The sequence below is a fragment of the Humulus lupulus genome, chromosome 3 (genome assembly GCF_963169125.1).
Source record: "Humulus lupulus chromosome 3, drHumLupu1.1, whole genome shotgun sequence".
Taxonomy (NCBI): Eukaryota; Viridiplantae; Streptophyta; class Magnoliopsida; order Rosales; family Cannabaceae; genus Humulus; species Humulus lupulus.
The window spans coordinates 13,746,914-13,771,100 of record NC_084795.1 but is presented as its reverse complement, the minus strand read 5'-3'; the positions used below and the strand labels follow the sequence as shown (position 1 = coordinate 13,771,100).

Genomic DNA, 24,187 nt, shown 5'->3' with positions numbered 1-24,187 from the left:
GTAAAGATTTAAAGTGGTACATTTTAGTTATTTTACTAGAATATATAAACATGTAATAAAAAAATATAATATATATTTTAAGGTGTAAATATAACTTTCCTCATAAAATTTGTAATATAGTGATAAGTTTTCTCAAAAGAGGTGGATGCAGTTTAAGTTTCCATAAACATAAAATAGTTACAATATATTACTAATGTAAGAAATTAAAACAATATAATATAATATCGAACTTTATATAATTAATGTAATTTAATTTTATACATATTATTGAGTGAAAATTACAGGTGTGTTAACTTACTGTTGATTACCAGATAAAATATGCAAACTTTTTTGGTACAAAATATTCTGTGTTTAAAAATATTAATGAGTGATAACAGTTACATTTTATTTCATTAAAAACAATACATTTAAAAAAAAACAATAAATTTTTTGAAAGAAAAAGAAAACATAAACATCAATGAAAGGTCCAAACGGTGGCGTTTAATTGTTAAGGCAATTTTTTACAAAAAGTGAAGGGCAATTTGGGAATATGAAGAAGATGATCGTTTCATTCGTTTGACACATGACAACAACAGTAGTATATATATTTGGAACCGAGTCGGTAGTCAGCTCAACTGGACACGAACCAAAGCTATCGCCGTGGTCGGAACTGATAAACTAACCGGAGAACCAGCGACCGCCACATGGCGGCGGCCACTCGACCTCTTCCGTCGTCGCGCACTAATCCCGCATGCCCACACGCGCTCAAATCTTTAAAACCTTCTTCACCTTCCCCTTTCTCTCTTCCTCTTCCTTCGAAATCGTCACTCTCCAATGGCTTGAACTACAACCAGAAGAGGTTCGCCGTCCAGGTCCGGAGCGAGATCAAGAGCTTTGAAAACTCTCAGAATTGGACTATTGAAGCCGATTCTTTTCGATTCGTCCCGAATTCTTCGTCTCATTCTTCCTCATCACTTTCCATGGCGGCTTCCACCTCCGTTGCCAAGACTTCCAAGAAGGTCTGCCTTTTCTATTGCGCTGAGACCAAGGCACTCGCCGAAAGAGTTGCTGCGGAGTCTGACTCCATTGAGCTTCGTTCAATTACCTGGAGGTAACAATTCAATTATCTTTGCTAATTTTACAAGAAATTGTGTTTCGCCGTATGACATTTATGGACTCTTTAATTTGGTGCTGATATGGTGAGAATTGCCTTCAATTGTAGGATATTTTTTTATTGACTTTTGGTGTTGAAGGTTGATCATGATCTAATTATGCTCAATTACATGATTTTTTCTTATAAGGGTCCGAGAGGACCCGTTATGAGTGTGATGTAACTGGTCTGTTTAGATAATAACATGTTTTTGATTGCTTCTTTAAGTTTTAACCATGGAGTAAAACCCAAATTTGACATATCCTTTCGAATTTGTAAATTTTAGGAAATTCGATGATGGATTCCCCAATATATTCATTCCCAATGCCCACGGCATTCGTGGGCAACATGTGGCGTTCTTGGCTTCATTTAGTTCCCCAGGAGTTATCTTTGAGCAGCTCTCTGTAATCTATGCTTTGCCCAAATTGTTCATCTCCTCATTCACATTGGTCCTTCCATTTTTCCCCACGGGAACTTCTGAGCGTATGGAGGATGAAGGAGATGTTGCAACAGCTTTCACTCTCGCTAGGACTTTATCGAATATACCAATTTCAAGAGGTGGACCTACTAGTATAGTGACATTTGATATCCATGCTTTGCAGGTTTGTGCCAAGTATCTGTAGGCTATTAGGGTGCAGCTTTCGTTTCTTACTGTTAATCCATGAAAAGCATGGCTTTATGGGTTTTGCAATTAAAATTTTTAGTTACACATTGTGGGACAATGGTCTCATCACTTTGCTTTCCTGCATTCTTGATCCTAGGAGAGGTTCTACTTTGGGGACAATATTTTACCATGTTTCGAGAGTGGGATACCTCTGCTCAAAAATAGGCTTCAAGAGCTTCCTGATTCGCACAATGTAAGTATTGTCTAATTGAATGAGTAATACAAGTCTTCAAATTTTGCTGAGCTTCAACATCAGTGCACATCTCATGTTAGTGTTTCGATTTTGCAAATTATGGGATAATTGGTTTGGTTGTTTGCAACTCTTCCATGGTATGCTTAGTTATGGATGTGATACTTGAGACAAATTTAAGAAATTTGGCAATGGAGTACATTTGTTTTGGGTTTTTTAACTAGGAATTAGGCAAACTAGCAATATTTATGCCTTGAAACAATATTTGTAACTTTGTCCTTGAAGTAAAATCAGTTTTAGATCTTCTGAAAGTTTGTACATCAAGTGACCTGAGAAAAGTATTTAAATTTAAGTGTCTTTAATCTCTTGACGCTCTGTGCTGACCAGATATCCATTGCTTTTCCCGATGATGGAGCATGGAAAAGATTTCATAAGCAGCTGCAGCATTTCCCAACGGTATTTAAATGTCATTTATGTAAAATGTTTATTTGACTAAATTAATAATAGATGGGGGTCATCCGAATAATTTCTAGCAACACCAGTTGAGTATGCTCTCATCATCATCTTCTTCTTTTGTGTATGGTTGTGTTTCCTTATGTCCAATCTAATTCATGGGTTTCACATCATCAGTGACATTTTGGTTATATGTACCTTCCAGCCTGCTTATTCCATCTTACAATTGTTATTCAGATTGTTTGTGCTAAAGTTCGGGAAGGTGACCAACGAATTGTTCGTATCAAAGAGGGAGACCCTAGCGGACGGCATGTTGTGATAGTTGATGATTTGGTCCAATCAGGTGGTACCCTGATTGAATGCCAGGTATGCATACCTGCTTACTACTTATTACACTTTATCATTAAAGCCTTACTGTTACATTGAAATTCAAATTTATATTTTTGAATGCAAGCATGGTTTCTGGGGTGGAGAGTGAAATCTACAGTGAAGCTTATACCTATATCTTGGAAAAACAGTTAATTTTTATTTGATTTTATTGGGTACTTTTTTTCTTGAATAGGATTAAATTTTAGAAATTAATTCACATCAGAAGGTTGGAACAAGTTTTCTACTTGTCCATCTGTAAGGATACCTTACATTTGCCTTATAGAATTCTGCCTTTTATTTTTTGCGGTTTTGTCTGTAAGAGTAATTCTATTCCATCTTCATTGTTTGCTTTTCTTATGCTCGCATATTCTCCAGAAAGTATTAGCCGCCCATGGTGCAGCAAAAATAAGCGCTTATGTTACACATGGGATCTTTCCTAACAGATCGTGGGAACGCTTTGAACACGATAATCAAGGTAATTAATAATTTATCTTACTTTTTATTTAGTATTTTTTATGTGAGCACTTTTTTTCATTTGGTTTATTTTCTACCTCATTTTATTTTGAATGAACATTACATGAAAGCAAGTCTTAAGTAGCTTTGCGTTTTTAAGTTTGCTCTTTGCAGTCGTTTAGATTGATAGAATGACTTGCACTTATTTTTGTGGTTTGGTCTGCTTTATGTCGTTTTTTTGTATTATTATCGCTTTCTTTTTTTTATGTCGTTTTGAATAATATTATCTTTTTCTATGATTTATGTCGTTTGCAATTTTATTGTCGCTTTTTTAATTTATGTCGTTTCCGGATATATGTCGTTTTTCTGACTTGATCTTCTATATGTCGCTTTTTGGAATAAATTTCGTTTTATCGAATAATGTCGTTTACCGAATAATGTCGTTTTGTTCGATTTGTACCGTTTTCTCGGATTTTTGTCCCTTTTCCGATTTGTGTCGTTCTCCGATTTTTGTCGTTTTTGTATTTATGTCGAGTTTCTTATTTTTAATCGCTTTGTCTGTCATATCTGATCTGTGTTTTCTTGCATACTTGTCGTTTCTATATACTTTTATCGTTTCCTGTGATTCATGATCATGTCATGGTTCGGTATTTTTAATCGTTTTGTCTGTCATATTTGAATCGTTTGTTTGTATTTGTCGTTCCCCTCCTTTTTTGTCCACTGCGTTACTTTAGTTGCTTTATAAACAGTAAAATGTTTTGATTTGTTCATGAATATAGATAGATAAATATAACAGTAGAAGACATATATATTTGGCCAAAGTAAAATTTATGATCCCTTTGAAATCCATGTTCTTGGCACAGGGCACCCCGAGGATGGTCTGACCTACTTCTGGATAACGGACTCGTGCCCATTAACGGTTCAACAGGTGATGTTCAAAGCACCATTTGAGGTACTTAGCCTCGCTGGTTCTATAGCGGCTACCCTTCAAATATAAAAAGAAGAAATACAGAACAAGCAAGCATGGGCGCAACTCCCCTTTCTTACTAGCATAGACTATATAGAGTATGTTAAATCTGCAGTCACAGAGAACTTGACATTCAAGCGGCCCCATAGAATTTTTCTGGTTTTTTCTTTTTTTTTTCGGCACTTTGTTTTTGTTTTCAATGCCATCGGTTAATAAAATCACTTTTTTTTTACATGCAGAAGACGTTCACATTTACTTTTATATTAAGATACCAAATTATTTTTTCACAGCAGGGTTTATCTTGAGAATTATTTTTATTACATTAACCAAACCCAAAAAACCAAAACACTTGGCAGCAGCACGAAGAACAAAAGAATTAGACAACAGATTTGGTGTGCTCTCCCCTTCTCCTATATTGATTCGTTTGTGTGAAGCGAAAGTAACAAAAAAGTGTTCTCTGTAGTATTCAAAACATGCCTTACCGGACCTTAATTCTGTACTTTCTTTGAGTTCTTTATGTAATTTAGTAACCTCTTTAGAGCCTTGCCACTGTCAATGGCCTCTCTTGCTCTATCCAGCGCGACAGATATGTCTTCTGCACCATCACATCCTAGCAAGTGATCGACCATTCCAGCATTTAAGATGATTCGATCATAAGCTGGTCCTTTTTGACCATGAAGAGCTGCTAAACCCAATTCTATATTCTTTGCAACCTAAATTTGCGATTAATAAACATAATGACTTTTCACATCACAAGGTTAAAAAAATCCCAGCTAAGAGCAAATTTGAAAGCCAAGAAGAGACAGTAATTTAATCACAGGTCTCGAAAATTATACCGATCTATCAGTTCTTGGTGTGTCGGTGGGCTCAAAACCATAATCCTTGGCATTAACCTCAAGGCTAAAATTTTCAAGCGAGACTCCTGCATAGCCAAAAACCGAAATCTCATGTTTCAATTTGCTAGGATAAAATAATCATACAGTTTTACTTTTTCATGTAAGTGTGCTAATAAAACTCTCAGCTAACACAACTACAGAAATCTATTTAAGGACAGTCAATATATAACATTAAGAAAGAGAAACAGTTTTAAAGCACAAACAAACCATCAACTTCAGAAGATCTTATGCCTGCTGTGCGAAAACCAGAACAATAGTTTACAGGAAGTCCTTTAGATGAATTTGTTGACCGCAATCTTGTCGTCATTGAAAGGGCCCCTTCCTCACCCTATAGAGTTCGCAATGTCAAATCTTTATAGTTGTTTCTTTTGATAGACATTTTTAAGATTTAAGATAGATTGTTAGTGGCCAATGCTCTTAAAAACCAACAATAGGAAATTTCTGTCTACATCAGAAAAGAAACTGACCTTCACCACCAAGCCTGCATGTACACCTCTTCTTTTCATAAGCATTAGAAGTGGCTCCTCATAACCTTCGTGATAAAATCCAGAAACAATTGCTTCCTTTCCCCGGGCCTTACAAAAAACACATCATTTATATTGTCCTGTTAGTTCAAATTCTGGTCTATCTTTTTTGATATGTCATTAAATTAAAAATAAAATGCTTAACCAAGCAATTTATAAAAAGTCATGAGACAGCAAACTAACTGATGTAGAACAAACTCTCGAACAATATAGCATGTGGCTCACCTTCACAAATTGCTGAACTTTTTCAGTTGTTGCCAGTGGGGGGCGTTTTTTTATGTGTTCCCTCAATCTAATCAAGGAATATCTGCACAAAGAATAGTGTTATCCTCTTCAGTCTTCATACAAATACAGTTACATAACACTTCCATGCGTATTGAAAGAGATTTAAATTTAATCATATTTCTACTAGCAAAAACTCTCAACTCCAATACCAATCTCTTTTAGAAAATAAAATCCAGATTGCCAATTAATTCTAAGCAATTTGAAATAGAATACAGGGCCAAAAAATGGTAACACTATAGCATAAGCACGTTTAACTTCTCAGAATGACTAGTAATACCAGCTCTACTAGTCCAACAATGAATTGTAGACAAATGGGAAACCAAAATCGGAAAACGTTTATCGCAGCTTTTCAACCAGTCTACAGGGTGTTCTATAATCTATAGATACCTCATTGCTCAAATCCATTCAAGCTAGAATTGACAACCTGGCATATATGCATATGCTCGTGAATGTAACTATCTTACAAACTTATTTGCTGAATTGAGTATTTATTATCCTGTACTTACAATAATAAAATGCTAAAAAAGATTCCAAGTGTTGGGGTAAAACGAAAATGTCTCCACACACATAGTACAAAGAGGAAGATTGAAATGAATAAATTTGGCTAGATATTCATACAGAGATGGCCGAGCTTCACGTTGACTTACGTAGGCAAAACTGACCTCTTCGTCCTGAAACAAGGATGAAGATTTGAACAATTACAAAAGTTAAAAGGCATATAACAAATGACAAAAAATTAAAAACATAGTTAAGAGAGGGGATGCATAGACACATGTGGAACAGCAATGACCTCAATGAGTGTTTTTGCCTGTGAAGGGGACAGATTAGTATTAGCTCCCATAAACTTCAGCATTTGTTCTTCAGTAATTCCTCCCTGAAAAATAACAAGACTTTGTAAGTATACCAGCGAAGGAAAATTACATTGGCTAGAGTTCAGTTTTGTTCACATGATACATCTCGCTATATCATTTAAAAAAAAAAATCACTACATGCACAGAAATCTATCACAATGTCAAAGTTGAAATGACACTTTCGTTTTGGAAGCTGAAATGCAGGGGAGCATTAAATGGGATTGCACGTTTAGTAATGAAAAAACACAGCGGAGGAAAATTAAAACTTTCCACACAAATTGAAAACTGACCTTAGGAGGCAACCATTCTACACCGTGAAGCAAGCAAGATTCACCATAACAGGATCTAACTGCAGCTACAAACAACGTGCTCCTAAAATAACGAGTATTTCCATCATAAGGTTCCCCATAATGGGTCAATGATCTAACATCAGCAACAGGAGGAGGCCCTGTTGATCAGTAAATTAACAAGTTAACCACAAGCAATTGAACAGTCCGGCGAAATTCTAAAATTCATAAAGACGCAAAGAAATACCAAGTTCATCATCAAATGCAAGGCAGTACGCTTTTAACTCGCGGTCTGTTTCTCTGTTCATACGCTGACCAATTAAAAATGCCGAAAGCAAAGACTCACTTACTCCACTGGGTATTGAACCATTTTCCATTTTAAGTGGAAGAACATCTCTCAAAACACCTTGAACTTCCTCAAACCCAAGGTGCCCTCCAGCTAAAACTTCTCTTAGAGCACCAACCAATCTCATTTCGCTGCTAGAATTGCCAACAAATCGAGGCCCAATTGAACTCCCAGCCCCTATGATAGACCCTTCGGGATCAGCTATGAATATCACATCTGGCGGCAGCGCTCGAACAAGCAGTGGCCAATAACTGTTCATGGCTCGCCTTTCCCCTTCACTCCATTGGGTAGCTTCCGGAAACGCATTTGCTCGAATCGTCATCCCAGCAAAAAAAGCACCCATTTGTGCCTTGGACACTTCTTCCTCATCTTTCAGCTCCCCCCGAGCTGAAAATTTATTTAAAAAATTTACTGAAAAAGGAAAATCAACATGAACACATTTCCACCCAAAGAAAAATAGTTACCAGATTTCAAAATGGTATCGAGAACCTTAGAAGCCTGTTCGTCAGTAAGCGGTTTAGTCTGAGTGGGTCCAGTGCAAACCCTAGCCTGAGCATCCAGCACCGTCTGATTGGGCTTCGGCAACTCCGAGCTCCGATACGTAGAAGAAACAGACGGGTTCCGAATATCCGATTCGGAAAGTCCGAACTGGTCGATGATGGCCGAGTCCAACACAGCTCTCACAGACAAACATTTCCGGCTTCCAATCCGACGGCCGAGATTGGTCGACGGGAGATTGAATACAGTTCCGATGCGGTGATTGCAAGTCCGATTGCGGGATTTTCCAGCGCAAACGGAAAAGATGGGAATGAAAGAAAGGTCTGGATTGAGAAGTGCTTTCATGGCGGTCTTCACAGTCTCTCCTTCGTATAACTCAATTCAACCAAATCACTCTATACGTTGAACCTTCTTCTTTCTACTTCTTACGCACACACGCCAATATCCATTTTTAAACTATTTTCTCTCTTTTCCCGAAAACAGTGTTTGAATAAATAATGTCAGAATTTGGGAATATTAATGCTTAAATTTATTTATAAAAATAATTATTTTTATTAAATTTATTTTATTGTCAAATAAATTTAAATTAAATAAATAATATTACACATAAAAATAATGATATAAATATATTAAATAAAAAATTAAATCAAAATATTATTTGTTTTTTTAAAATATATATAATATAATAATTTTTTTAAATATAACTAATAATTTTTTAATAAAAATTAAGACTAGGTATTATATATTATATATTATAATTATAATAATTTTTTATAATATTTAAATTAATATAAGTTTTATATTAAATATTATAATAATAATATAATTAGTAAAAAATTATAATTATATAATAATAAATTAGGACTATATATTAATATGAATTCAAATATTATTATCATAATAATATTTTATAACATTTAAATTTATATTAATATAACTAATTATTAATAATATTATTAACACTTAAATTTAAATTTGAATTTATATTAATATAATTAATAAATATCTATTTTTAATTAATTTTAAAAGAATATTTTATTAAATATTTATAATATTCCGTTAAAGTTAATGTTGACGTCGTTTTTCGTCAACTTAGAAATGAAGAGTGTTGACCCTCGATTTAGCCAACTGACACGGAGTCAAAATATGAATGATATAGACGAATATGTATAGATAATAACGTAATGACAAAAGTAAAGAAAACACAGTAATTTATAGTGGTTCGGCCCCAGAATCTGGTAATGACCTACGTCCACTTAGAATGATATTGATATGGGAACAAAAGTGTGATCAAAGAACTTGGGTTCAATGAGTTTCAACACTCCTCATAAACAATACAAGTTTTCACAGATAATTTCTATATCTCTATGATTTCCGGGCTCCAAAAGTCCCTTCCCATGAGCCATCTCCTGCTTTTTATAGGCTCATGGAGGGTTGCCCAATATTGTTACAGATATTATCCCCTGAATCATGGGATATTCAGAAGATTGCATAAAATAAATTCGGGATACATAAGATCTTTCCATAAATGTTGCTTTGCCAGCGGAACCACCGACCAGTCTGGTCGTGGTAAAAACAGGTCTGTCCTGCTTCTGGTGTGTCTCCTGGTCGATACTCTAGCAGACGCTCCAGGTGTCAGCCACGTGTCAAGAGATTATTTGCCACGTCACAAATGCTAATTTATTGGATAACATTTGCCCCCCAAAGTTTATTTACCACGAACAGTAAATAAACTTTGAACGAACGACCCTTCGGTAACCCCTCCTGACGTGTCAGAGCCCTTCGTGCGTTCTTGAAAAAAGCAAACCACTCCTGTCTAATCAAGGCTTTTCAGTTTCCCAGAAACAACTACGACGGCCATTACGCTTCCCCATACTTCGAAAATGGAAAACTAATGATCACGCCTTTTGAACACCAAAGACAAACTTATATAAGGTTACTTGAGGCACTTCTTTCCTTTTTACGCATGTCATCTCTTTGTTGAAAAACCCTAAAAACCAGAGCTTTACTCTCTCCGGCGAACCTTCCTTTGTGCTGTAGGATCAGACGGTGGGCTCATTGACTCCCGAAACTTTCACTTCCATCTTCACGACCACTTTCCTTGGTAAGTTACTCTGAAACTCCATGCTTCTAACCTTTTGTGGTGCATGCTCTTAAATGGTGTACTGTTTGAATCTCTTGGTTTCTGGTTTTTTTTTTTTTGAACGCCTGTAGATAAGATGTCTTTGTAGGCAACGTAGGCTTATGAGTAGGTTTAAAACCCAGGATTAGTGCTTTTTAGGACGTAGGATCGAAGTAGCATTTCGATTTTTTAAACCAGTTGGAAATAATTTCTTCCCATTGTGAGGGGAGTCGAAAAAGCTTTTCAGGAAAACTTTTCACTTTCACCCTGTTGGTCCGTTTTTTAAACTGTTTGCGCAGAGAGACTTAGTTAGAATGCTGTTATATAAAGGCTTAGCTTTTATACTTCGACCAGCGTTACTTTAAGAATCTCCTAGATTCCTCTGACCTCGCCTCCCCATTCTTCTGTTTGCAGATTTTAATGCCAGATTTGTGGGAGGTGAGAGACCCATCGACGACGACCTCCTTGCCCAACTGCTCGAGGGAGAAGAACAACTAGCCGATCGCATCCACCAGATACCCTTCTCACGAGCCTCTTCCAGACCGCACCCTTCTCCTTCAATGGCCCGTTCAAAATCCTCTGGCAAGAAAAGGCCCGAATTTGAAAGTAACCTTTCTCCTTCTGCCCAGCCTGATTCGCAGGCGGGGGCTCCCTCGACCAGTGGTCGAGATAATCTTACTCCTGACCCCAATATCCAAACTAGGGCTCGTCCTCGTCATCACAATCCGCCTGATGTCGAGTGGTACACTCCTCCAGCCAGTTCGATGACCCTTCGGATGGTCGCGAACTGCTTCAGAAAATACCCCCTAACGGGGGTAACCATTAAACGTCCTACTGCGGAGCAGAGGGCTAACCGTCCAGGAGGGGCAAACAGCGCCTGGTCCCGGTATCACATTGAAGCGGGGGCTTATCTCCCTCTTCATCCTTTCTTTGTGGGGGTGGCCAATTATTTCGGCGTCGCTCCCTTTCAAATAACCCCTAACGGATATAGGATGTTGGCTGCACTCTATGTCCTGTACAAACTTAACAAATGGCCAGAACCTTCACCTCATGAGGTTAACTACCTCTTTGACCTTAAGTCCAATCCTCAACACAACGGGACGGGCTTTTTTCACTTCTGTCATCAGGAAACTGGCCGGACGTTTTTGAGTGGCACCACCCACATATCAAACGTGGGACATTACAACAAGGAGTACTTCTTTACTCCGGATATATCCAGCAACAACTTGGCTTTCGCGAGAGGAGGTACAATTTTGTCTTTGCCTTGGTCGATACTTTATCATAGAGTATTTCCTTTCGTCATTTCTCAAACTCGACTTGCTTTTCAGGCCCCTGGTTGCGCCCGACCCCAACACCAGACATGGTGTCGAGGTCTGACACTCTGGCCAAGATGTCTGCCGCTACCAAATGTGTCAAGACCTTGACACAAGAAAAGAATTTGAGGTCGTCTGGCCTTCTGGCTCCTCGCCATGACAATAGAGGGTCCGAAACGGACGAACCCACTGCCGGGGGGGTTCCCGAGCAGCAACTTCCTGTGCCCTCTCCAAGGAGGAGGCCAACAGGAGTTACGATTAGGGAACCCACGGGCAGCCCTTCTGCAGAAAGGCCTTCTGCTCCCCAAGGCAAGGGGAAAGAAAAGGCCAAAGAACCAGTTGTTGACTTGGAAGAGTCTTCTGATGACAATGGTAACGTTATTTCGCTTTTAAATGGTCTGCCAATCCCCTGTCACATGTTTGACGGGGATGGCAACTTTACATATGCTCCAAATCTAGGGCCAAACTTCTTCATGCCAGAAAATGAGTATATGATTAATAGAGTCAATAGTATAGCGACCAGTAGTTGTAGCTCGGGTATTCACTTTATTATCTTCTTTCTGTTGTATTACTTATTTTCACCTTTTTCTTCCCTTACTAACCTCTTGTGTTTATTTTCATGCAGATATGTCGACTCCCAATATCTTTGACATGTACCAGGCCGAAGAGGAAGAGGAAGTCCCTCAACTTCAACGGAGGTCAAAGAAACGAACTGGTGAAACCAGTCGAGGCCCTTCAGCCAAGAAGAGTCGACCAGAAGACCTTCCTCAGGGCACTCCAACCGGGCAAAGTCCTGCGCCAACTGGGTGAACTCCTACCCCTCCTCCAGCTCCTTCTGAACAGCAAAACACCCCTGCTCGGTCCAATCCTCCACCTGCGCCTGCTAGGGAGCATCTTTCTCGCGAAGAGGCTCATGAGGCCAGGCTCGTGAGCCATACCATTCGATCCGCTAAGGATCGAATTGAACGGATTGGCAGAGGTGAGCGTGTTGGGGCCGCCATGATCCAAGATGTAGAGCTACCAGTCGATCAGATCCTGAACAGGACTCTGAACGAGATCTCCAGCGTAAGTATTTCTTTGTTTCCCGAGTCTTTGTTTTTTCAGTTCTCGTGATAAGTCTTGACTTCTTTTTCTTTCGTTTACAGGCCTTACTTTCTGCCATTACTGCTCGTACCCGAGCCCAGGCCTACTTTGAGCAGATTGAGGCTAAAGTTCTCGAGAAACATCAGGTGAAGGCGGCTGAGGAGCTTTCGGCTGCTGAAGCCAAACATGCTAAGGAGTTGGGGACGGTGGTCCGAGAGCGGGATGCAGCGGTGACCAAACTGTCCGCGGCTGAAGCTGCTAAAGATGCAGCGGTTAAGCTGAGGGAAGAGTATCGGTCGTACAATAAAACTCATCTTCGCGAGATCAAGCATCTGGAGGGGGTAGTCAAGTCTAAGGACGAGACTATTGCCACTCTCGAGGGCAAGGTGCAGCAGTCGAAGCTTGACAACTCCAAGAATCTGGAAAAGTACAAGAGGGCGACACTCCGATGTTTCTATAACTTTTGGAAACACAATCAGGGTGCTGACTTTAGCTACCTTTCAGAGGAGGTCAGAGTTGCAGAGTTGGCTCGGTGCGCTGCTCAACTGGCTGAAGAGGAGGCGAGAGCTGCGACTCCTGCAACCCCAAGCGTCGTTGGTTTGGACGAAGAAACCATCGAGGAAGAGACTGACCAGGTTGTTGCCCAGGATCCTCCTGCCCCCCATGCCTCTTAATTTATTTAGCTGTTCTTCTTTCTTTTTAAACACGCGACCCACGGGTCGCATTGTAAAGACAATAATTTCTTTTTAAACTTTGCTGCACGGGCAGTAAATCTTTTTGTTTGAACAATTACATCCAAGCAGCAATGCTTGCGGTGTAAAAGCTTAACTCTTGGTGTTATAATATTTTTACTTATTATAACGTTTGTCTGTATGACCGAACTTAGCATAGTACTTTGGCATCATATATTTTGAAAAAATACTCTAAGTACTTGAAGCATGCTTTCACTCATTTTGTTCATGTGTTTACATACCTTGAGAGTATGCTTTGCTATCGATGTGCCTTATATGCCCCCCAAGTGATTGAGGAGCTCTTAGGTCCTTGGTCACTTGCCTTGACCATGGCCTGTCCGAACATTCCTGTTCGCGCGGAAAAATGATACTTGTAATACAGCAAAACAACACACGTAATGAACAAATACTTGTAAATGTAAATTCACAAAGGTTGGCAAGAACGACTGGCTGAGCACAGTCCCTTATAATTTCGTATTAAAAATGGACTAATCATGTCTTTACAAATGATTCTGAAACAGAATCTTACATATACGAGCAGTTAGCCATACACCGTGGCTAACTTTTTGCAAAACTTGTAAAAATTAATGGGAAAATTTGAACAAGCCAGTCCTTTAAGAAGGGTTGTTTATTGATAATACTTGCGCAGGTGTTCTCCATTCCAGTAACGTGGAACGAGATCTCCGTTTAAGCGTGCAAGTTTGTAGGTGCCTGGGTGAAGGACTTCTTCAATCTGGTAAGGTCCTTCCCAGTTAGGTCCGAGCACGCCAGCAGTGGGGTCGCGGGTATTCAAGAAGACTCGTCGTAACACCAAGTCTCCGACGTTGAATCTTCTTTCTTTAACTTTGGAGTTAAAGTACCGGGCGACTTTTTGTTGATAAGCAGCAACTCGGAGTTGAGACTTTTCTCGTATCTCATCAATTGAGTCTAAGGACTCCAGTATTAGCTGGCTGTTTTTCTCTTGATCATACGTTAAACGCCGATGTGAGGGGGGATCTACCTCGACGGGTATCATGGCCTCATACCCATAAGCTAAGGAAAATGGGGTACGCCCTGTGGCTGTTCGATGAGATGTTCTATACGACCAGAGGACTTCCGGTAGTTGTTCTGGCCATGCTCCTTTCGCCTCTTCAAGTCTTTTCTTCAGGGTTTCCTTGAGGGTTTTGTTTACAGCTTCGACTTGCCCATTCGCTTGGGGGTGTGCGACTGAAGAAAAGCTCTTGATTACCCCATGCCTTTCGCAGAAATCGGTGAACAGGTCGCTGTCAAATTGGGTTCCGTTGTCTGAAACTATCTTTCTGGGCAAACCATACCGGCACACAATGTTCTTTATGACAAAGTCGAGAACTTTCTTGGTCGTTATGGTTGCGAGTGGTTCAGCTTCGACCCATTTTGTAAATTAATCGACTGCCACAACTGCGTACTTTACTCCTCCTTTTCCTGTCGGTAGTGATCCAATTAAATCTATTCCCCATATTGCGAAAGGCCACGGGCTTTGCATCTGCTTTAGCTCGTTTGGAGCTGCTCGTGGGATTTTGGAGAACCTCTGACATTTATCACACCTTCGTACGTACTCCATTGAATCCTCGTTCATCGTTGGCCAAAAATAGCCCTGTCGAAGAATTTTTTTCGCCAAACTCTGCCCCCCAGCGTGATCTCCGCAGAAGCCTTAGTGCACCTCTTTCATGAGTTCCTTAGCTTTTTCTGATGTAATGCACCTGAGCAGTGGCATTGAATATCCTCTTCGGTACATAACACCGTCAAGCAGTATGTACCTAGCAGCTTGTCTTTGCAGAGTTCTGGCTTTGTTTCTATCTACTGGCAATGTCCCACTTGTCAGATACTCCAGGTAAGGTGCCATCCATGTATCTTCTACTCGAATTTCCATGCTGGCTTCGGCCGCATCAATGCTTGGTTCACTTAATCTCTCTACTGGGACTATGTTCAAGGTGTCAGCATCTTTGGCACTTGCAAGTTTGGCCAAGGCGTCTGCATTCGAATTTTGGTCTCGCGGAATTTGCTGGAGGGTGTATTTTGTAAACTGTGCTAGCAAATCTTTTGTTTTATTAAGGTAGGCCATCATTTTTAACCCTCGCGCTTGATATTCTCCCAGGACTTGATTCACGACCAGCTGAGAGTCGCTGAAAATATCGAGCGCTTTTATGTTCATCTCCCTGGCCATTTTCAGTCCAGCGAGGAGTGCTTCGTATTCCGCCTCATTGTTTGACGCTGCGAAATCAAACCTGATTGCGCAGTGAAATCGATGCCCATCGGGCGTTATCAATATCACTCCCGCTCCAGCGTGAGATTCATTAGATGATCCATCTGTGAATAGTTTCCACGAAGGAGTCTTGTCTTGAGGCATGGGCGCCTCAGGTTTTTCGCACAACTCGTTGCTGGGGAGTTCGGTGAACTCCGCAATAAAATCGGCTAAGGCTTGCCCTTTTATTGCTGCTCGCGGTGAATAAGTCACGTCGAACTGTCCCAATTCGACCGCCCATTTTAACAGTCGTCCAGCCGCCTCAGGTTTTTGGAGGACCTGCCGAAGGGGCTGGTCGGTCAAAACCGTGATAGGATGGGCTTGGAAGTACGGTCGCAACTTTCGGGAGGCTAGAATTAGGCAATATGCTAATCTTTCGATCGGTGGGTATTTTAATTCTGCACCGATCAGCCTTTTGCTGACGTAGTAAACAGCTTTCTACACGCCTTCTTCATCCCATATCAGTACCGCACTAGCAGCAACTTCGGTAATCGCCAGATAAATATACAAAGTCTCTCCTTCCATTGGTTTTGATAGGATAGGAGGTTGCGACATATGAGCCTTTATTGTCTGGAATGCTTGCTCGCAGTCTTCCGTCCATTCAAACTTTTTATTTCCCCTAAGTAGATTGAAGAATGGAACGCACTTGTCAGTTGATTTTGAGATGAATCTACTAAGGGCAGCTATCCTTCCGGTCAAGCTTTGGACATCCTTGATCTTTTCTAGCGACTTCATATCGATCAGGGCTTTTATCTTGTCGGGGTTGGCCTCGATTCCCCTTGAATTCACTATAAATCCCAAAAACTTTCCTGACCCGACTCCAAAGGAACATTTGAGGGGATTCAACTTCATATGGTACTTGTTTAACACATCAAAGCACCTTTGCAAATCCTTCACATGTCCTTCAGCCTTCTTGGACTTTACCAGCATGTCATCCACATATACTTCCATGCTTACTCCGATCAGCTCCTTGAACATGTGGTTGACCAATCGTTGGTAAGTTGCACCTGCGTTTTTCAGTCCAAAGGGCATTACTTTGTAACAATATAAGCCCGTATCGGTCCGAAAGCTGGTATGATCCTCATCAGGGGGATGCATGCTGATCTGATTGTAGCCTGAATACGCATCCATGAACGAAAGGGTCTCATGCCCAGCAGTTGCATCGACTAGCTGGTCGATCCTCGGGAGTGGGAAGCAGTCTTTTGGGCAGGCCTTATTGAGGTCTGTAAAATCCACACAGGTCCGCCATTTGCCATTAGGCTTGGGGACCAACACCGGATTGGAGACCCATGATGGATAAAACGCCACCCTGATGAACCCATTTTCTTTAAGTCTTTCGACTTCTTCTTTCAAGGCTCTTGATCTGTCTTTATCGAGCAGCCTTCTTTTTTGTTGCACCGGTGGAAAGACTTTGTTTATGTTCAGGACATGGCTGATCACCGCAGGATCTATTCCGACCATGTCTTTATGTGACCAGGCGAAAACTCCCTGGTTCTCTTGCAAGAATTCCACCAGCGCCTGTTTCGCGGTAGGTTCTAAATTCTTCCCAATCCTTACGATTCGGGTCGGGTCTTTTTCATCGAGATGGACCTCCTCCAGGTCCTCGACGGGTCCAACATTTTCTTCAAAATCCCCAAAGCGAGGATCCAAATCTATATCCTCACTTTGGGCAAACCCTATTTGGTGACTTTTCCACCTGATTGGGTTTGTCTGTCTTCCGTCATCTGTAATCGTTCTGGAGTAGCTCTCCTCGATGCTCCACTTTTTGCCTTTGTGATCGAGGCGTTATAGCACTCCCTGGCCTCCCTTTGGTTTCCCAAAACGCATCCTACCCCTGCGTCCGTTGGGAATTTCATGGCTAGATGCCACATGGAGATGATGGCCCTTAGTTCAACCAGTATGGGTCTTCCAATAACGGCGTTATACGCTGAAGGACAATCGACCACTACAAAAGTGGCGAGTAATGTCCTTGAGGCAGGCGCTGTACCCGTTGTTACTGGGAGTTTGATCATTCCGGCTGGTGCGAGTCCTTCTCCAGAGAAGCCGTATATGGTTTGATTGCAGGGCTCCAAGTCCTTCACGGACAGCTTCATGCGTTCCAGCGTTGATTTATACAGGATATTCACTGAACTCCCTGTATCGACCAGTACTCTTTTTACCATCATATTGGCCATTTGGATATCCACGACCAGCGGATCGGAATGTGGGAACCGGACGTGTTGGGCATCGCCCTCAGAGAAGGTTATCCCGCATTCCTCTGAGCAGGCCTTTTTCGGCGCTCGGTCCTCCACAGTCATCATCTCGATGTCCTGGTCGTGGCGCAGAGTTCGAGCATATTGTTCTCTAGCCTTTCCGCTATTTCCAGCGAGGTGTGGGCCTCCACAGATGGTTAAAAGTGTTCCGGCTACGGGGGCAGGCTGTAATGGTGGCGAGCGTTGGCGTGTGGACGTCTGCTCGTTGCCACCTGGAACTTCTCGTTGGGAAGTTCCCGAGGCCCGTACGTACCTTCTCAAGTGTCCTTGTCTAATGAGGAACTCGATTTCATATTTTAGCTGGTTGCATTCATTAGTGTCATGTCCATAGTCGTTATGGTAACGACAGAATTTGGTAGTGTCTCTTTTTGAAATGTCTTTTCGAATGGGCCCAGGCTTCTTGTAGGGCACACTAGAGCTTGTGGCCTGGTAAACCTCTCCTCGAGACTCAACGAGGGCAGTGTAGTTAGTGAACCTAGGTTCATAACGATTACCCTTGGCTCGTTTATTGTCGGAGGTGGAAGGCTCATTGTGTTGCCGTTTCCCACCATTCTTGCCATTACCGTTGCCGTTTCCGTTGCCCTTGTCGTTGCCACTTGGTTTGGTGCCATTGGCGGCTTTGGCGGGTTCGGCAGCCTTCTTGCTCTTGTTCGAGGATTTTCCATCATCGGCAATGGCTTCTTCGAGTTTGATATACCGATCAGCTCGGTCTAAGAATTCCTGGGTGGTTCTAACCCCATCCTTACGAAGACTTTTCCATAGGGGCGAACGGCGCCTCACTCCCGCGGTTATAGCCATCATTTTTCCTTCGTCCCCGACTGTCTTTGCTCCGGCTGCCGCTCGCATAAAGCGCTGGATGTAATCTTTTAGTGATTCTCCATCTTGCTGGCGGATCTCAACCAGTTGGTTTGCTTCGGTCGGGTGGACACGACCTGCGTAGAACTGTCCGTAGAACTCCCTTACGAACATTTCCCAGGAAACTATGCTTGCAGGTGGGAACTTAAAGAACCATTCCTGCGCGGCTTCAGAAAGTGTTGCAGGAAAGATCCTACACCGAGCGTCTTCGGACACCTTCTGAATGTCCATCTGGATTTCAAACTTATTCACATGCGAGACGGGATCTTCGTATCCATCAAAGTTCGGGAGCGTGGGCATCTTGCACTTGCTGGGAGTCTCTGCGTTGGCTATTCTTTGGATAAATGGAGTGCCTTTTCTTCTATCGTGGTCAATATAAGAGGTCCTTCCTCCGACCAACTGTTGCACAGCCTGATTTAGTGCGTCTATCTGGGCTTGCAACGCAGTAGGAATAGCTACGGTTTCTGCTGCTGGGGGGATGTTCTCACCATGCTTCTCTCGACGATCATTGAGTATGTCTCTTAGATCTTCCTCTATTCTCCGTTGCTCGCTACCTCCGAGCCGGTTGAAGACATTATTTTGCCTGGGTTGCCCCCCAGCATCTTGTCTATTTGGTTGATCATCTTGAGGTATTTGGCTCCTGCTCTTACCTTTATTTCCGTTCCTCCCATCAGCATTGTTCTTGCCTGAGTCAGCCTCGTTGTAGCCGTGGCCATCTTTGAACTTTGACTGGCTATGGTAAGACTGGTTGTTCCCTCTATTCCCGTCTCTGGCAGAAACACCCCGAGCGTTAGAGGGTGGCCTGCGCTGGTCGCGATGTCCCCGTGCATTATCATGCTATTGGGATCCACGGACCACAGAGCCTAACTCCGAGTCTCTCCTGTTACCAGGAGGGTAGTGACCCCTGTTCGCTCGGTGTGGCCCATCATTCTCGCGGCGTCTAGGACTACGAGGCTGTCGCTCGGCCCTATTCTGCCTTTGCTGCGGGGGATTACCTCGAGCAGCGTGGGATGGTGGATCTGCCTCGGGGTCCAGTGGGACGTCGTCATGGGGCATCTGGAGCTGTTCAGGCCTTTGCGGACTTGAAGGATGGACCGGTGGGCTAGGATTGGGACCTCCCTGGGGTGGCCCAGTTTCAGGTTGATTAGGCTGCGAGGCAGGCGCGGCCTGATTTCTGGCCAACAGCAAGGCCGCTTCAAGGGCTGCCATGGCCTCAGTCTGGCGGCGATCCACCTCCGCTTGTCTCTCGCTTAACTCCGCCCTCTGACGATCAAGTTCCTGCTGCTGCCTTGCCATAGCTTCTGCGGCAGTCTCTTGATTGGCTCTCAGACTAGCCAGCTCTTCCTGCAACGTGCCCAAGGTGCTCCTCAAAGTCGCATCGTCCATTTCCTCCTCTTCAAAATCTAGTTGCGGCTCATCTTCCGCCATGCTTGCAGGGGGAGGAGGAGGTGGCGGATTCGACGGTGCAGCGGCGGCGGTCTGAGCAGCTTTCTTCCCTGCTTTTGCCATTAGTTTTATCAACAATGATGAGTCGTCCTCTCAATGAAAGCACCAGAATGTTGACCCTCGATTTAGCCAACTGACACGGAGTCAAAATATGAATGATATAGACGAATATGTATAGATAATAACGTAATGACAAAAGTAAAGAAAACACAGTAATTTATAGTGGTTCGGCCCCAGAATCTGGTAATGACCTACGTCCACTTAGAATGATATTGATATGGGAACAAAAGTGTGATCAGAGAACTTGGGTTCAATGAGTTTCAACACTCCTCATAAACAATACAAGTTTTCACAGATAATTTCTATATCTCTATGATTTCCGGGCTCCAAAAGTCCCTTCCCATGAGCCATCTCCTGCTTTTTATAGGCTCATGGAGGGTTGCCCAATATTGTTACAGATATTATCCCCTGAATCATGGGATATTCAGAAGATTGCATGAAATAAATTCGGGATACATAAGATCTTTCCATAAATGTTGCTTTGCCAGCGGAACCACCGACCAGTCTGGTCGTGGTAAAAACAGGTCTGTCCTGCTTCTGGTGTGTCTCCTGGTCGATACTCTAGCAGACGCTCCAGGTGTCAGCCACGTGTCAAGAGATTATTTGCCACGTCACAAATGCTAATTTATTGGATAACAAAGAGCAATTAAACAAAAATACTAGAGGAAACAAATAATATAGCCATGATATTTTTATGTAGTTCAGCAGTTAAAATCTGTATAGTCCACTAGTCTCTGTTATTCACTTGTTGGAATTCTCTCAAAGCTTTCTGAAAGCAATTTTACAGAATCTTCCCAATATCTCATTCTTCCTCACAAATGAAATGTTCCACTCTATTTATAGAGTGGTTCAGCGAATATTTTCCCACAAATTTTGGGGAGTTATAATACAAATCAATTAAATAAATGCAATTAAATGCGTACAATTACTACGTACGCGCATATATCCCATGATATTTGAGATTTAATAACAGATTACATCTGATCCCTTAAACATTGGGATTTTACAACAATAAACACGTTCACACACAGCTTACGAGTTGGGACACTAAACTCACACGCCTTCGAGACCGTTCACCCATTTCGAGTTCAACACCTCAGTTCGCCTATATTCTCAACAAGTGATGTTAATGAGATCATCCTCTCCGAGCTCACAAACGCTCGAGCTTGAACTGTATTGTCTGATGGTAGGAGATGTATACAAGTGTTGAACTATTCATTGTGGCTTCGAGCCTAACTTATAATCTCGGAACTCCTCCAAGACCACGTTGTTTCCGATGTTATCGCTTTTACTGCTTAGCGAGACTGTCCTTGACCTTCTTATTAATGCTGATTTACATGACAAGTATACTTATCCTGAGCTTACACCTTACGAGCCCAAGTTTCAATATCAAGATTTCCATTTTCGAAATTTGGGTGTAATATTTTGCCCCCTCAAAAGTATCAGTTCGAATCCTATGAGAAGGAAACTTTTGAACTGCCATTTTCGAAAATTGAGCCACCTACCACACTCGAGTGTGGACACGCATCAGTCACATGTTGTTTAATCAAAGTACTCGAGTACTTTGTCAACACACCCACGTCTTTTCGCATTTGATTGACCCAAAATGGGTATGTTTTAAAAATTATACTCGCAAGCGCACGAATCGTATATGGAATATAGTGTTCATGTAAGCACGAGATCGAACCCAAAGGAGTTGTCTAAAATCGAAAAGAAAACTATTTTAAATTATAATTAATAAATTCTAACCTAGCTCCAAAGATTGAAGAGATTTTTGAATAATGAACATAAAATAAAAAACAATAATATAGAAATTAAAGTCAATATATATTACTAAATTAATAATTGTAACCAAGATGGTAAAATAAGATTATTAAGGATTAGAATCCACAAAATATAAGTTCAATAATATTTATAAATACATTGATTCACAAGTTTTAGTGATAGTTAGAATAAATCAAACTACCATTTTCAAAATAGATTTATAATTTTAAGCACAAATTACTTCTAAAAAGATAGGATTTTTCTTCACTTTTCAAAAAGTTATAATTTCAAAGCATTTAATGTAAATCAACCTAATGAAATAACAAATAAATCAATGAACATTATTTATAAGGCAAAACATAATATTTTTGTTATAAGCATGGATGTGTACAATTTAATGACACATCTTACACAAAGAATATTATGTTTTTGCACTAATGAAGAACAAAGTGTAAATATGTGCTAACAATCCAAAATACATGATATTTAAGATGAAAGAAGATATTTGAAGAAGAAAATTCCATAAACTTTGTTGCACAAAATGAGAAATCAACATACAAAATAACCACTATCTAGTTACATATTGTTTCATCATCACCTTAATAATCTTAAAAAGATTAGAAACACATAACTAGAATAGCAAATACAAACATAAATAGGAAAATATGGAGGATGAAACCCCCAAATTTTTCCTCTAAAAATACATAGAAAATAACCAAAAAGAAGAAGAAGATGAAGAGAATAGAGATGTTTGAAAGTGTAGAAACTTTGGTATGGTAACCTCCCCCTAAAATTGACACTAAACTCCCTTATTTATAGCCAAAAAATAATCAATTTAAAATAATTAAATTGATTAAATTAATTTAATTAATTATAATATGGCAAATAGGGGTAAATTATAGGGAGTAATAATGATGTTTTGGGGTAAAAATGTGTAAAAAGTGGGGTAAAAAGTGGCATTTTTTAACATAGGGGACAATAGTACATTGTGACATTTTTATGGGCTCAAAATGTACAAAGGCAGATGAGGAATGCTTCGGCTAGTGTTGTGCCAGGCGGATTGAAGCATGCTGAAGAAATTGAGCCTGGGACAGCTGGCGGGCCTGGCTGAGGCAATGGTTGATGAAGTGCATCAGACAGGTGAAGGAAGGCTGAAAGGAGAGGCTGAGACGTGTATCAGGCATTTAGGCCTAGCTTGTTGGTTGAAGAGGCCCGAGTGGCTGTTGAAGGGATTTTCGTGGGCCTGGGGAGCTGGTTGGGAGGTGTCTTCGTGGGCCTGGCATGGGCGTGGGCTGAGTGGAGCACTTGTTCTCAAAATTGCCATTTTTTTTCCTTTCTTTCTTGAAAATGCCACACTTTTTCTTTATTTTTCTTGGCTTTTCAAGAGCAAAAATGTCATAAATTCCATACAAAATAAATATAAAATAAATCATAATAAAATATTTTCAATTATAAAATAAATCAATTTAATTCTTTGAAAATATTAATTATAACTTAATTTAGTTTAATATTTAGTTTCAATAAAACACACAATTTTTACTTCTAAACACAATAATTCAAAGAACATTTTACAACAAAATAACTATAAAAACACACAAAAATCTATAAAATTAAAATAAACCTAATAAATTCAAAATTACATAAAAACTTAATAAATCAATTAAAAACTCAAGAATTAAGCAACAATTAGCACATAAAAAGTGGTAAAATAACTCTATTTTGTAGAGTTATCAACATTCAACTTTTTGCCGCCATTGTCACATTTGCACCCGACCGTCTGATCGAATACCAAATCCAGCCAAAGGCCCAGATTAGCCCAACCCTTGGGACATATATATATATATAGCTGCATCGTCTTCCTCCTCTTCACTTTTGTGTTTCAAGCTTTAGAGAAAAGAACGACAAACCAAAGCCAAAAAACTCTCTTATTCCTCTTTGCATGTTCTCTAAACCGAGAAGACAAAACAACCTTGGCATTTTCGACTTCGTGAGATCATTCTTACAACCGCTTCTTCAATCGTCGATTTCAATGTATCTGCAAGCCTCTGTGTGTAAGTTTCTGTTCTTGACTTTTGTACTTTTATGCATTTTTATGTTTTTCATTCCCGTATGAATGTATGTTGTAGTTGGTAGTTTTAACCGCATTGTTTAGCTGATATCGCCCGAACTTTCAATTCAAAGCTTTTTAATTACAAATTTCTGAAACCCGGATTTAGCATAAAAAATACAAACATAGGGTTTTTTTTTTTTTTTTTTTTCAGATTATGGATAGTGTATCATGTAAGCCAAGAAATAGGGTTCTGAATTAGGGTTTTTAATTGCACAAATTCCAAAATTATCACCTTTTTGGGTAACCATCAACTTTACCCCTGAAAATCTGGAATTTAAA

General features: G+C 40.6%; 2 protein-coding genes across 2 annotated transcripts; one reads left to right on the top strand and one right to left on the bottom strand.

The window, feature by feature from the left end:
- The first annotated feature begins 598 nt into the window (after window positions 1-598).
- LOC133822160 (ribose-phosphate pyrophosphokinase 4) lies at window positions 599-4,510 on the top strand. Its single transcript, XM_062254403.1, has 7 exons — window positions 599-1,090; window positions 1,416-1,731; window positions 1,891-1,986; window positions 2,371-2,439; window positions 2,674-2,802; window positions 3,181-3,280; window positions 4,122-4,510. Exons 1-7 carry the CDS (start codon window positions 684-686, stop codon window positions 4,253-4,255), a joined length of 1,251 nt encoding a protein of 416 aa, XP_062110387.1. The 5' UTR covers window positions 599-683; the 3' UTR covers window positions 4,256-4,510.
- Window positions 4,467-8,381, bottom strand: LOC133822159 (uncharacterized). The gene is made up of 10 exons (XM_062254402.1): window positions 7,879-8,381; window positions 7,316-7,801; window positions 7,072-7,229; window positions 6,721-6,804; window positions 6,549-6,601; window positions 5,871-5,952; window positions 5,589-5,696; window positions 5,329-5,449; window positions 5,062-5,147; window positions 4,467-4,938 (listed from the first exon to the last, which is right to left on the bottom strand). The coding sequence occupies exons 1-10, from the start codon at window positions 8,255-8,257 to the stop codon at window positions 4,714-4,716; spliced, it is 1,782 nt and encodes a 593-aa protein (XP_062110386.1). The 5' UTR covers window positions 8,258-8,381; the 3' UTR covers window positions 4,467-4,713.
- Window positions 8,382-24,187: the final 15,806 nt, after the last annotated feature.

What these genes read in the sequence shown, in the direction of transcription:
- LOC133822160 (XM_062254403.1), top strand. Translation starts at nt 684, where the DNA reads ATGGCGGCGGCCACTCGACCTCTTCCGTCGTCGCGCACTAATCCCGCA. An exon ending in GTACCCTGATTGAATGCCAG is followed by an intron (nt 2,803 to 3,180) that starts GTATGCATACCT and finishes CATATTCTCCAG; the next exon opens with AAAGTATTAGCCGCCCATGG. An exon ending in CTTTGAACACGATAATCAAG is followed by an intron (nt 3,281 to 4,121) that starts GTAATTAATAAT and finishes TTCTTGGCACAG; the next exon opens with GGCACCCCGAGGATGGTCTG.
- LOC133822159 (XM_062254402.1), bottom strand. Translation starts at nt 8,257, where the DNA reads ATGAAAGCACTTCTCAATCCAGACCTTTCTTTCATTCCCATCTTTTCC. An exon ending in TAGAATGGTTGCCTCCTAAG is followed by an intron (nt 6,805 to 7,071) that starts GTCAGTTTTCAA and finishes GTTATTTTTCAG; the next exon opens with GGAGGAATTACTGAAGAACA. An exon ending in AAGATCTTCTGAAGTTGATG is followed by an intron (nt 5,148 to 5,328) that starts GTTTGTTTGTGC and finishes TTGGCTATGCAG; the next exon opens with GAGTCTCGCTTGAAAATTTT.